Source organism: Pseudophryne corroboree, chromosome 4 (assembly GCF_028390025.1).
Source record: "Pseudophryne corroboree isolate aPseCor3 chromosome 4, aPseCor3.hap2, whole genome shotgun sequence".
Lineage (NCBI taxonomy): Eukaryota > Metazoa > Chordata > Amphibia > Anura > Myobatrachidae > Pseudophryne > Pseudophryne corroboree.
In genome coordinates this window covers 10,553,829-10,566,691 of record NC_086447.1, presented here as the reverse complement: position 1 = coordinate 10,566,691, position 12,863 = coordinate 10,553,829, and the positions used below count along the sequence as shown (strand labels likewise).

Sequence of the window (12,863 nt, the reverse complement as noted above, 5' to 3'; positions counted from 1 at the left end):
GTCACTGCATATGATTCTCTCAACATTGATAGAATGGTGGAGGATTATATGAGTGACCGCATCCAAGTAGGCACGTCACACAGTCCGTACTTATACTGGCAGGAAAAAGAGGCAATTTGGAGGCCCTTGCACAAACTGGCTTTATTCTACCTAAGTTGCCCTCCCACAAGTGTGTACTCCGAAAGAGTGTTTAGTGCCGCCGTTCACCTTGTCAGCAATCGGCGTACGAGGTTACATCCAGAAAATGTGGAGAAGATGATGTTCATTAAAATGAATTATAATCAATTCCTCCGCGGAGACATTGACCAGCAGCAATTGCCTCCACAAAGTACACAGGGAGCTGATATGGTGGATTCCAGTGGGGACGAATTGATAATCTGTGAGGAGGGGGATGTACACGGTGATATATCGGAGGGTGATGATGAGGTGGACATCTTGCCTCTGTAGAGCCAGTTTGTGCAAGGAGAGATTAATTGCTTCTTTTTTGGGGGGGGTCCAAACCAACCCGTCATATCAGTCACAGTCGTGTGGCAGACCCTGTCACTGAAATGATGGGTTGGTTAAAGTGTGCATGTCCTGTTTATACAACATAAGGGTGGGTGGGAGGGCCCAAGGACAATTCCATCTTGCACCTCTTTTTTCTTTTCTTTTTCTTTGCATCATGTGCTGATTGTGGAGGGTTTTTTGGAAGGGACATCCTGCGTGACACTGCAGTGCCACTCCTAAATGGGCCCGGTGTTTGTGTCGGCCACTAGGGTCGCTAATCTTACTCACACAGTCAGCTACCTCATTGCGCCTCTTTTTTTCTTTGCGTCATGTGCTGTTTGGGGAGGGTTTTTTGGAAGGGACATCCTGCGTGACACTGCAGTGCCACTCCTAGATGGGCCCGGTGTTTGTGTCGGCCACTAGGGTCGCTAATCTTACTCACACAGCTACCTCATTGCGCCTCTTTTTTTCTTTGCGTCATGTGCTGTTTGGGGAGGGTTTTTTGGAAGGGACATCCTGCGTGACACTGCAGTGCCACTCCTAGATGGGCCCGGTGTTTGTGTCGGCCACTAGGGTCGCTAATCTTACTCACACAGCTACCTCATTGCGCCTCTTTTTTTCTTTGCGTCATGTGCTGTTTGGGGAGGGTTTTTTGGAAGGGACATCCTGCGTGACACTGCAGTGCCACTCCTAGATGGGCCCGGTGTTTGTGTCGGCCACTAGGGTCGCTAATCTTACACAGCTACCTCATTGCGCCTCTTTTTTTCTTTGCGTCATGTGCTGTTTGGGGAGGGTTTTTTGGAAGGGACATCCTGCGTGACACTGCAGTGCCACTCCTAGATGGGCCCGGATTTTGTGTCGGCCACTAGGGTCGCTAATCTTACTCACACAGCTACCTCATTGCGCCTCTTTTTTTCTTTGCGTCATGTGCTGTTTGGGGAGGGTTTTTTGGAAGGGCCATCCTGCGTGACACTGCAGTGCCACTCCTAGATGGGCCCGGTGTTTGTGTCGGCCACTAGGGTCGCTAATCTTACTCACACAGCTACCTCATTGCGCCTCTTTTTTTCTTTGCGTCATGTGCTGTTTGGGGAGGGTTTTTTGGAAGGGACATCCTGCGTGACACTGCAGTGCCACTCCTAGATGGGCCCGGTGTTTGTGTCGGCCACTAGGGTCGCTTATCTTACTCACACAGCGACCTCGGTGCAAATTTTAGGACTAAAAATAATATTGTGAGGTGTGAGGTATTCAGAATAGACTGAAAATGAGTGTAAATTATGGTTTTTGAGGTTAATAATACTTTGGGATCAAAATGACCCCCAAATTCTATGATTTAAGCTGTTTTTTTAGTGTTTTTTGAAAAAAACACCCGAATCCAAAACACACCCGAATCCGACAAAAAAAATTCGGTGAGGTTTTGCCAAAACGCGTTCGAACCCAAAACACGGCCGCGGAACCGAACCCAAAACCAAAACACAAAACCCGAAAAATTTCAGGCGCTCATCTCTAATAATAACACTACAACTCTGGAGGCACACAGGTCTCCTTTTTATGTCAGTTTTCCACACAGTACCACAGGGGGGTAAGCCCTCCCTGTCTTCTCCAACCAATCAGGTTATCTTACAAAATACCAATAAATTACATTTTACAAGAATATAAGTGCAATAAAACAATATCCTCCTTCCTGTCACCCAGACAACGTTTGGTATCAGATTAACATTTACTATTGATAAATTTATCACATATCTTCAAAATACAAATGTTACTTTCTGGTCATTCACATCTCCAGGCAATCCCAGTGTTTAAGATTACAACAGGAATGGCTACAATACAAACAAACAGTCTTCCTTCCTTTATCTTCCATTCAGGGATCGTATAACAAATCGCCTACATGAAACAAGTTCCAAGCCCATAAACCCAGTGATTAGCATCTCTCTCTAAGGAACTTACACATCAAAAGGTATTGTCCTTCACACCTCTCTGCTAGCACAGAGCCATTAGCATGCCACTTCCTATTTCCATAGGATAAGAGTTGCTTATTCAGACAGCTATAGTAACTGCATTTTTCCTTTAAATACATTTCATTTAAACACGTGTTTCCCTTTAAATATACACAGAGCCTGTCTTGAATATAAAATAGATACAGTTAAACATGTCTTCCTGCAATGGTGCACAGAGCACTACATATGACATGTTAAAAGTAAAACACATCATTAAACAAACTTTTAAACAGTCCGTAACATGGCGCCGGGCACGAGGGTTAACCCCTTCAGTGCCGCAGACGCCATTACACGTGTGGCTGGCTAGTCTCTCCGGCCACATTCCTCCCCCCCCATTCAAGCGGGTCAACCAGGGACCCATGTCCCAACGATTTGGGTCCTGGTCCCGCAGTCCCTTGTGTTGAAGGGGACGCTACCTAGGGTGTGTAGGCTCCTGCCTAGACAGTTCATCCATAGTGCAGTGGGCCTCTCTTCGTGGGTGCACAATGTTCAAATAGTCCACCTGAAGTCCAAGTTCAAGGCTCCACCACAAAAGTCTGTCCAATTTCCCCAAGGTAGGTTGCAGCCACCTAACAGGTAGGTGGTAAGTCACCACGGTGGGAGGCCGGTTACAAACAAGTGCCACCCAAGGTGTCCCAATCGTGGCATACCCCACCTCCCACAATAGCAGTATACTGCTCAACCAGGCCACAGGGTGCTCCTGCCCATATGGCTCTTTCTGGCTCGGTACAGCTCCCAGTCCGTGCAGTGGCGCAATAGTTGGTAACACACAGTCCTGGTCGAGAATGTGCGCCATCAGCACTGGAGCGGGTACCCGAGCCTCCTTCAATGACTGGAATGCCAACTCGCAAGCGGGTGCAAAGTCCACTGACTAGGGAATGCCCTTCCTAGCCATCTCTGTCAAGGGGTTCACTACAGGACTAAAGTCAATGACAACATGTCCGTAGGGCCTTACAGGTTCTAAGGTCAGTACCGGTCTGGGTGATGTGGGTCGGGGACAGCCTCTGGTTGCCTCCACCCCCTCTGGGTTGGGCCTACCCCTGTCTCCTCCCACATGGTGCCCCAGGCACTGCACCTCCGTCATACCTATCTGGCAACTGTCTGCCCTAACTGTCAGACCCGCCCTCCAATCCTCTTCTGTCGACCTATGACTCGGGAAACCTACCCTGTCACCTAGGCCTACTCCTTCCTCCTCATCCGCTACCTGTGCCACAGTGATGGCGGCCAGACCACCAGCCTCTGGATCCTGTGTGGCATCCACTACAGGGAGGCTGCGTGTCTTCCCCGATCTACTGCGCACAGGCAGGGGACCTGCTATGTCCACAGCAACTTGCTGCAAGGGTTCTCCTATGGGCAGAGGCCCAGAGAGAACACAACCGCTGGAGTGCCCCGGCTGCCAACGCATGGCACCAGCCTTACATTTGGTCTGGGCGTCATCCGACATTCCAGACCAGGGTAAGCTCTGTGTCAGGCACTTCAGGGTACGGTCTGTCTCCGGGTTGCTGTCCAAAGGGGTTTCGCTAGCAACCAACACCGGTTGCGCAGGAACGTTCCCTGAGGGGACCAGTTGGACACATTCCCTATCTGGTCTATCCCCTCCCACTTTCCTGGCTACCCTGTACCTTAACCCTTCCCGCCAGGTCAAACTTCCTGCCCCAACCCTGTCAAGGCCGCTGCCAGAGTGGCGCCTCATGCCTTTTGGGGATGGGTCAGAGAGTTGAGCCTCCCTAAACTCCTGCCTGTGGCCCTCAATCTCTCCTAAATTGGGACACTCTACAGGGGGATCTAGGTGGGGACTACTAGGGTCAGTCTGGTAGGGGTCAGTCATGGAAAAGTCAGTGTGGTTTCTCATACTCACCGCCGGAGTTGGCAAACCACTTGGGTCAGGAGCATCATTGGGCACCCCCACAGGATCACACGAGCTGGAACCGACATCCTCTGCGTTGCTAGGGGACGTAGGCATACCAGAGGCAAAAGGCATGCGGGGTCGATGTACTGATCTAGCCGCTGTAATCTTTTCCTCTGGGCTGGTTGATGCTGTGGTTGGCTGTGCTGGCAGTTGTCTAGCAGCTGTAGTCTTTTCCTCTGGGCTGGGCTGTGCTGGAGTAGCTGATGTCAACGGTGGTTTTGGAACTTGACTCCGGGGAATGGCGCCAACAAACATAGTGACGATCCCACCACCCAGATCATTTCCTAGGACCACATCAGTTGGGAGACCATCCATGACGGCAACTTCTCGCAACTCTGGTCCAGTTCCCCAGTCCAGGTAGACTCTTGCCATGGGAACCGCTTTTTCTGTTCCTTCGGCCAGGGTGACCGTGGCAGTGCGACCCTGCAATACTGCAGCAGGATCTATAAGGTGGGGGCTCACCACAGTGATTGAGGCCCCAGAGTCTCTTAGGCCTTCTCCCTGCAGGGGTCCCACGTGGACTGGCTGCAGGTGCCTCCACATGTTGTGTAGGGGCTGTTGGGTCATGCAGGTGACTCTCTCTGCAGAGTGCACCTGTCTCTCGCCACACTCCATCGGACTGACTGGAGGGGGAACAGTCTCTGTAGGCTCATCTCCTCTCGTCAAACAAGCGATCCGGGCTCCAGCACTCGGATTTGGGGCACGAGTCTGGGGTGCTTGGGATGCAGGACAGTTCATCCTCAGATGTCCGATTTTCCCACAACCGTAGCACTTCTTCTCCAGTCGTGGCACCGATGATCTCTGATCAGTTGCAGGGACGCTGAGGTGCGGTTGCTGGCTAAGAGCACCCGGGTTGGATGATGCTTGTCTTTGGGGGTGATGAGCTGAAGAGGGGGGTCCCCTTGGTGGTGCAGTCTTTTGGAGCTGGCTGCTGGCGGGGTGCTTCTGCCCCCGTGGCCGAATTGCCACATATTTGTCGGCTAATTGGGCAGCCATTTTTAAGCTGGGTGGCTCCCGATCTAGCACCCACTCCTTCACTTCTTGGGCGCACCTGTGGTAGAACTGCTCCCTGCAGATCAGGTCGATCAGTGCGTCCCATGTAGTGGCTTCCGAATCCTTCACCCACTTCACCACGTACTGCCGCAGCTGGGTGGCGAACTGCTCATGGGTGCTGCTAGGATTCTTAGGCAAGTCTCTGAATTTCTTCCTGTAAGACTCGGGAGTGATGAAGAATCGCTGGAGGAGGGCCTTCTTGACTTCGTCGTAGTTCCCACAGTCCTCCGTCGCCACTCCTCGATAGGCCTCCAAGGCCTCTCCATGCAGAGTGGGCACAAGGTGTCTCACCCACTCTGACTTGGGTAGATCGTGTAGTTTGCAAGTCCTTTCAAAAACTTGTAAATGTCCATCAATGTCCCCATCACTGTCTGCAAACTTGGCAAACTGAACTCGTCCTGATCTGTGTACAACAGCTGACAACGGCTCCCGGGGTACCACGGCCTGTGATGCCCGCTCCGCATGCCACATCCGAATGACAAGCATGCGTTCTTGCTCCGTTGCCCTTTCCCCCAATTCCGCTAGCCGATCTGCTAGGGTATCCGGGTCGCCCCCCCTGGGACGTTGGGATCCTGGCCCTGCTAGGGATTGCTGGGAAACATTGCTGCTGTGAGAGAGGGCGGGGCTTGTGGTTCTCACCGGTTCCTTACGAAGGTCCACTGTTGGGCCATCCTCTGCGATGCTGACGCTGTCAGTGCTCTCCACCTCCGCCCGATGAGACTCCTCCACGCTCCTGAGCGCCGCCTGCATGACGCTCCTGGACGCGTTGAAAGGGATATCCACACCCTTGTCCTGGCATACGATCTCCAGATCATCCTTGGACATTCCGCTGAATTCCGCCATCTTGTGCGTTCTCCTGCGCTGCAGTTACTCCTCTCCTGAGTAACTCGGCTTCTGCAATCGGGTGATGAAAAGCCGCCTGGGAATATCCCACCACTATGCCACCAATTTCTGTGACAGGACGGTACCGTACGGAAGCACTCGCCGCTTGCCGCGTCCCGTCGACTGCGCACAGAATGGAAGGTCAAGCCGCACGAGGTCTGACCACATAGGGGATTCCCGCTTACCGTTAGTAACCGCCTGTTACTGACTCCACCCACTGCGCTGTGGGCGGGTTCTCGCTGCCACCACCAAACTCCAAACCTGCCGTGGCATTTGGAACCACGGTTCTGCTCTGTATGTGCCGACGCACTGCTTTACCACAGCTGTGTGGTGCTGACGAATCCCCACTAGCCACTTGCTAGGCCTCTACCGGTAGCTGTCACCCAGACAACGTTTGGTATCAGATTAACATTCACTATTGATAAATTTATCACATATCTTCAAAATACAAATGTTACTTTCTGGTCATTCACATCTCCAGGCAATCCCAGTGTTTAAGATTACAACAGGAATGGCTACAATACAAACAAACAGTCTTCCTTCCTTTATCTGCCATTCAGGGATCGTATATCAAATCGCCTACATGAAACAGATTCCAAGCCCATAGACCCAGTGATTAGCATCTCTCTCTAAGGAACTTACACATCAAAAGGTATTGTCCTTCACACCTCGCTGCTAGCACAGATCCATTAGCATGCCACTTCCTATTTCCATAGGATAAGAGATGCTTATTCAGACATCTATAGTAACTGCATTTTTCCTTTAAATACATTTCATTTAAACACGTGTTTCCCTTTAAATATACACAGAGCCTGTCTTGAATATAAAATAGATACAGTTAAACATGCATTCCTGCAATGGTGCACAGAGCACTGCATATGACATGTTAAAAGTAAAACACATCATTAAACAAACTTTTAAACAGTCCGTAACATGGCGCCGGGCACGAGGGTTAACCCCTTCAGTGCCGCAGACGCCATTACACGTGTGGCTGGCTAGTCTCTCCGGCCACAGTTAATAACAATTTTTGTTATTACCAGGCTGGCATCATGTCTAATAAAAAGCGAACAAATAGTTCAAAGCCAGGAATAATGTTCTACTTTCACCACCAACCAAAGAAAGGAAAAACTGACATTCCACTTCAAACACAGTGGGGTAAATTTACTAACATTCGTAATTTTCGGAAAAAGGTCAAAGTTCAATCACGAATGACATCGAAAGTGTAAAACTGCAACTTTTTGAATTGATTACGACTAATTTACTAAGCTGTCATATTCGGGTTTTTCTTTTGTTCCGATGTCGATGTCATTCGTGTTTTTTTGTTTATTTTTACGGCAGTGATTAGCAAAACACTGCCGACTTTTTTTACAATGAATCTCGGCCGGATCTGTGTGATCCGTGCTGGGGTTCATTTTTTTTTATTTTTTAAATTAAACAATGTAAAATCATAAAAAAAAATGCGTGGGGTCCCCCCTCCTAAGCATAACCAGCCTCGGGCTCTTTGAGCCGATCCTGGTTGCAGAAATATGGGGGGAAAAATGACAGGGGTTCCCCCATATTTAAGCAACCAGCATCGGGCTCTGCGCCTGGTCCTGGTTCCAAAAATACGGGGGACAAAAAGAGTAGGGGTCCCCCGTATTTTTAAAACCAGCACCGGGCTCCTCTAGCTGGACAGATAATGCCACAGCCGGGGGTCACTTTTATATAGTGCCCTGCGGCCGTGGCATCAAAAATCCAACTAGTCACCCCTGGCCGGGGTACCCTGGGGGAGTGGGGACCCCTTCAATCAAGGGGTCCCCCCCCCCCAGCCACCCAAGGGCCAGGGGTGAAGCCCGAGGCTGTCCCCCCCATCCAATGGGCTGCGGATGGGGGGGCTGATAGCCTTTGTTGTAAATGAAAAGATATTGTTTTTAGTAGCAGTACTACAAGTCCCAGCAAGCCTCCCCCGCATGCTGGTACTTGGAGAACCACAAGTACCAGCATGCGGAGGAAAAACGGGCCCGCTGGTACCTGTAGTACTACTACTAAAAAAATACCCCAAAAAACACAAGACACACACACCTTGAAAGTATAATTTTATTACATACATACACACAAACATACAAACATACTTACCTTATGTTCACACGCAGGTCGGTCCTCTTCTCCAGTAGTATCCAAGGGGTACCTGTTGAAAAAATTCTACTCACCAGATCCAAGGTCCCAGGGTCCTCGGGGCATCCATGTTTAATCCACGTACTTGAATAAAATAACAAACCGCATACACGAGCCACGAACTGAAAGGGGCCCCATGTTTTCACATGGGACTCTTTTCCCCGAATGCCAGAAACCCACTCTGACTTCTGTCTAAGTGGGTTTCTTCAGCCAATCAGGGAGCGCTACGTTGTAGCACTCTCCTGATCAGCTGTGTGCTCCTGTCCTCACTGACAGGCGGCACACGGCAGTGTTACAATGTAGCGCCTATGCGCTACATTGTAACCAATGCTGGGAACTTTCTGCCCTGCGGTTGACCTAAAGTGACGTCACCGCTGAGCAGAAAGTTCCCAGCATTGGTTACAATGTAGCGCATAGGCGCTACATTGTAACACTGCCGTGTGCCGCCTGTCAGTGAGGACAGGAGCACACAGCTGATCAGGAGAGTGCTACAACGTAGCGCTCCCTGATTGGCTGAAGAAACCCACTTAGACAGAAGTCAGAGTGGGTTTCTGGCATTCGGGGAAAGGAGTCCCATGTGAAAACATGGGGCCCCTTTCTGTTCGTGGCTCGTGTATGCGTTTTTTTTTTTTTTTTCAAGTACGTGGATTAAACATGGATGCCCCGAGGACCCTGGAACCTTGGATTTGGTGAGTAGAATTTTTTCAACAGGTACACCATGGATTCTACTGGACGAGAGGACCGACCTGCGTGTGAACATAAGGTAAGTATGTTTGTATGTTTGTGTGTATGTATGTAATAAAATTATACTTTCAAGGTGTGTGTGTCTTGTGTTTTTTTGGGTATTTTTTTAGTAGTAGTACTACAGGTACCAGCGGGCCCGTTTTTCCGCCGCATGCTGGTACTTGTGGTTCTCCAAGTACCAGCATGCGGGGGAGGCTTGCTGGGCCTTTTAGTACTGCTACTAAAAACAATATCTTTTAATTCTCACAAAAGGCTATCAGCCCCCCCATCCGCAGCCCATTGGATGGGGGGGGACAGCCTCGGGCTTCACCCCTGGCCCTTGGGTGGCTGGGGGGGGGGACCCCTTGATTGAAGGGGTCCCCACTCCCCCAGGGTACCCCGGCCAGGGGTGACTAGTTGGATTTTTGATGCCACGGCCGCAGGGCACTATATAAAAGTGACCCCCGGCTGTGGCATTATCTGTCCAGCTAGTGGAGCCCGGTGCTGGTTTTAAAAATACGGGGGACCCCTACTCTTTTTGTCCCCCGTATTTTTGGGACCAGGACCAGGCGCAGAGCCCGATGCTGGTTGCTTAAATATGGGGGAACCCCTGTCATTTTTTCCCCATATTTTTGCAACCAGGATCGGCTCAAAGAGCCCGAGGCTGGTTATGCTTAGGAGGGGGGACCCCACACATTTTTTTTTTGTTAAAAAAAACACTTTCCCACCCCTTCCCACTGATAGACATGCACGGATCTCATGGATCCCTGCATGCCTATGCAATCACGGCTCAAAAAAGCAGGTCTGCTTTTTTTTAGCACTTTTTTGCGATTTGTAATTTTTCACGGCAGTGTTTTCCTCTTTGGAGATTTGCACTTTTTAGTAAATGACCGAGTTCTACTAATTTGCTGGCGTATTTTGACCGATGGTGTATTCATTCGTATTTTTTTACAACTACTTGCAAAAAAATACGAATGCCCTCATCTCTGCCGTGATTTGAGTTTAGTAAATGACCGAGATGACACTTTGAAGAAAAAACGGCATCTCGGTCAAAATCGGGACCTTAGTAAATTTACCCCAGTAAGTCAGATCTTCAAACGTGTTTTGTGTGTGTGTGCGTGTGTGTGTGTGTGTGTGTGTGTGTGTGTGTGTATATGTATGTATGTATGTATGTATGTATGTATATATATATATATATATATATATATATATATATATATATATATATATTAAAAATCAAAGAAGATCCAAAGAAGTGAAGGCACTCAAACCACAAAATGCAGAAAGCATAAGTATATTGGCCAAACGTTTTCAAGGCTGATGCCCCATCATCAGGACCACACAAAGACAGGAGTTACTCCTTTCTTTGTGTGGTCTTGATGACGGGGCATCAGCCTTGAAAACGTTTGCCCAATATACTTATGCTTTCTGCATTTTGTAGTCTCAGTGCCTTCACTTCTTTGGATCTTCTTTGATGTATTGTTTTTTGCACCGGAGCAAGGTGATTTATATGTGGGTACCAGCATATTTTTTAAATCTTTTTTGCTAATTTATTTTGAAAGTGCAATGAATGTATATACTCAGTATTGTGTATTAATGTAAAATGGGGAGGGGACTCTTAAAGACCAGTAGACTAGACTTCCAAAATGTTAGCCCTAAACATCTAGTTTTTTACTTGGCTGCACTGTTCTTGTTAAGAATCCTATGCATTAATAATTGCGGCACTATTGTAATTATTAACATTCTTATCCATTGTGAATTTTTCAGTTTTTATAAAAAAATATTCCTGCTATGTACTAAGTAAACCCCCCTGAAAGTTAAGTAGTAGTGATAACCGATGTCCCTTTTAGTTCCTTTGCATTTTTAAAAGATTTTTCCATTTGTGTAAAAGTCATGGGGAATCTGACACTACGCATGCGCACAGTGACATTTTCCAGTATTGGAGCTGGCACCAGATGGAGGCTGCAGGAGCGGGATAGAAAGATCTCTCTCTTGCTACCATGCCTCCATTGGCTTTAAGAAGTTTAGATCATCTGAAAAGGGTATAAACTAACATGACCAAATTCTATAAACAATGCTTTTCAGAGTTTGGTACATACAGCAGGGATCAGATTGTAGTTCCAATTGATAATAAGGACTGCGATCTGCAGTACTAATAAACATTCAATTTCTGCATTTGATTTCTGTGAAATCAATATCTCATAACAACAATCCATAAAATTATAAATTTTCAGATATAATTTTCTGGGGAAAAAAAGCTTAATAAATAAGCAACTAGATATTTTATATTTCCGTGAGGGAGTAATTAGCTTAAATATGAATAAAAAATGTATCATTTTTTACAAATATTGTAGAAAAATGAGCTACTGCTCTCTTTTTTTGTAGGAACTTAGCACTGGACAATGAAATAGTAACTATTGACTGTGAGGAAGTTGTTGCTGAGACATCAGCTGAATCACACGATAAGTCTACAGATGAAAAGCAATATCCAGCTGTGTGGTCAAAAGAACAATTTGACGAATTCAAAAAGAAACATGAGTGGCTATTTGCGTCTAGGGGAAAAGTCGGCTGTACAATCTGTGCAGAAGTTTCTAACTTAAAGATTCACGCTGCTCGAGGCATAAATATTGCTTCTCAGTGGGCAGAATGTAACATTTTACCTTTTGGTAAAACTAAGGAAACAGAGCTCACATCTCTTCGCAAAAAAATGTATATACACAAAAATAGCGCTGCTCATGCAGAAGCAGAAAAAATTCTAGAAACTGCTAGAAAAGATATTCTGCTAAACATAAATGGAAGAAGTCAAGAAACTGCTTTTGAAATCACTAGCCGTGTATTCAGAACAGCTTACTACATTGCTAAAATGAATAGGCCATTTACTGACCATGAGAGCTTGATTGACCTGCAAAAAGTGAATGGAGTTCAGATTGGGCGTTTGCTTCATAGTAGAATGGTCTGCGGAGACATTATAGAACACATTTCGGCTGAAATGAGGAAAAAGATTGTCTCACAAATTATAACAAAAAAAACTAAGATTACTATATTAGTTGATGAAGCTACTACACTTTCTAGATATTCAACTCTTGTTATTTTTTTAAAATCAAGTGTTGATGGTGTCATGAATCCAGTAGCATTTCCTTTGGATTTGATAGAGTTAGAAAATGCCTCAGCTGAGAGCATAAAACAGAAAATAATTAAATGTTTATTCCATCAATGGTTTTACTTTCGAAGTATTGACAAAGATCTTTGTCAGTTTTTGTAGTGATGGCGCAAATGTCATGCTTGGCGTAAAAGCTGGTGTTGGAAAACTCTTACAAGGAGACTTTCCCAAACTAATTCTCTGGCATTGCATGAATCACAGGTTTGAACTAGCTGTGGATCAAGCACTAGACGTTACTGGAGGTACAAATGACTTCAGGTCATTTTTAGACACCTTATACACACTTTACAGTCAGTCACCAAAAAATGTACGTGAGCTTAGTGCACAGGCTAATGAGCTGCATGTCTTGCTTAAAAAAATTGGCAGAGTTTTCAACGTAAGATGGGTAGCTTCATCGTGGAGAGCAGTGAATGCAGTCTGGCAGACGTATCCTGCATTAGCTGCACATTTTCAAAAGGCCTCACAAGACCAATCAAGGGATAGAAGGGAGCAAGTGAAA

General features: G+C 47.2%; 1 protein-coding gene across 1 annotated transcript; it reads left to right on the top strand.

Annotated features, from left to right (window-relative positions):
• Nucleotides 1–7,367: 7,367 nt before the first annotated feature.
• On the top strand, nt 7,368–12,466 carry LOC134910450 (E3 SUMO-protein ligase KIAA1586-like). The gene is made up of 2 exons (XM_063918495.1): nt 7,368–7,477; nt 11,590–12,466. Exons 1-2 carry the CDS (start codon nt 7,377–7,379, stop codon nt 12,464–12,466), a joined length of 978 nt encoding a protein of 325 aa, XP_063774565.1. The 5' UTR covers nt 7,368–7,376.
• Nucleotides 12,467–12,863: the final 397 nt, after the last annotated feature.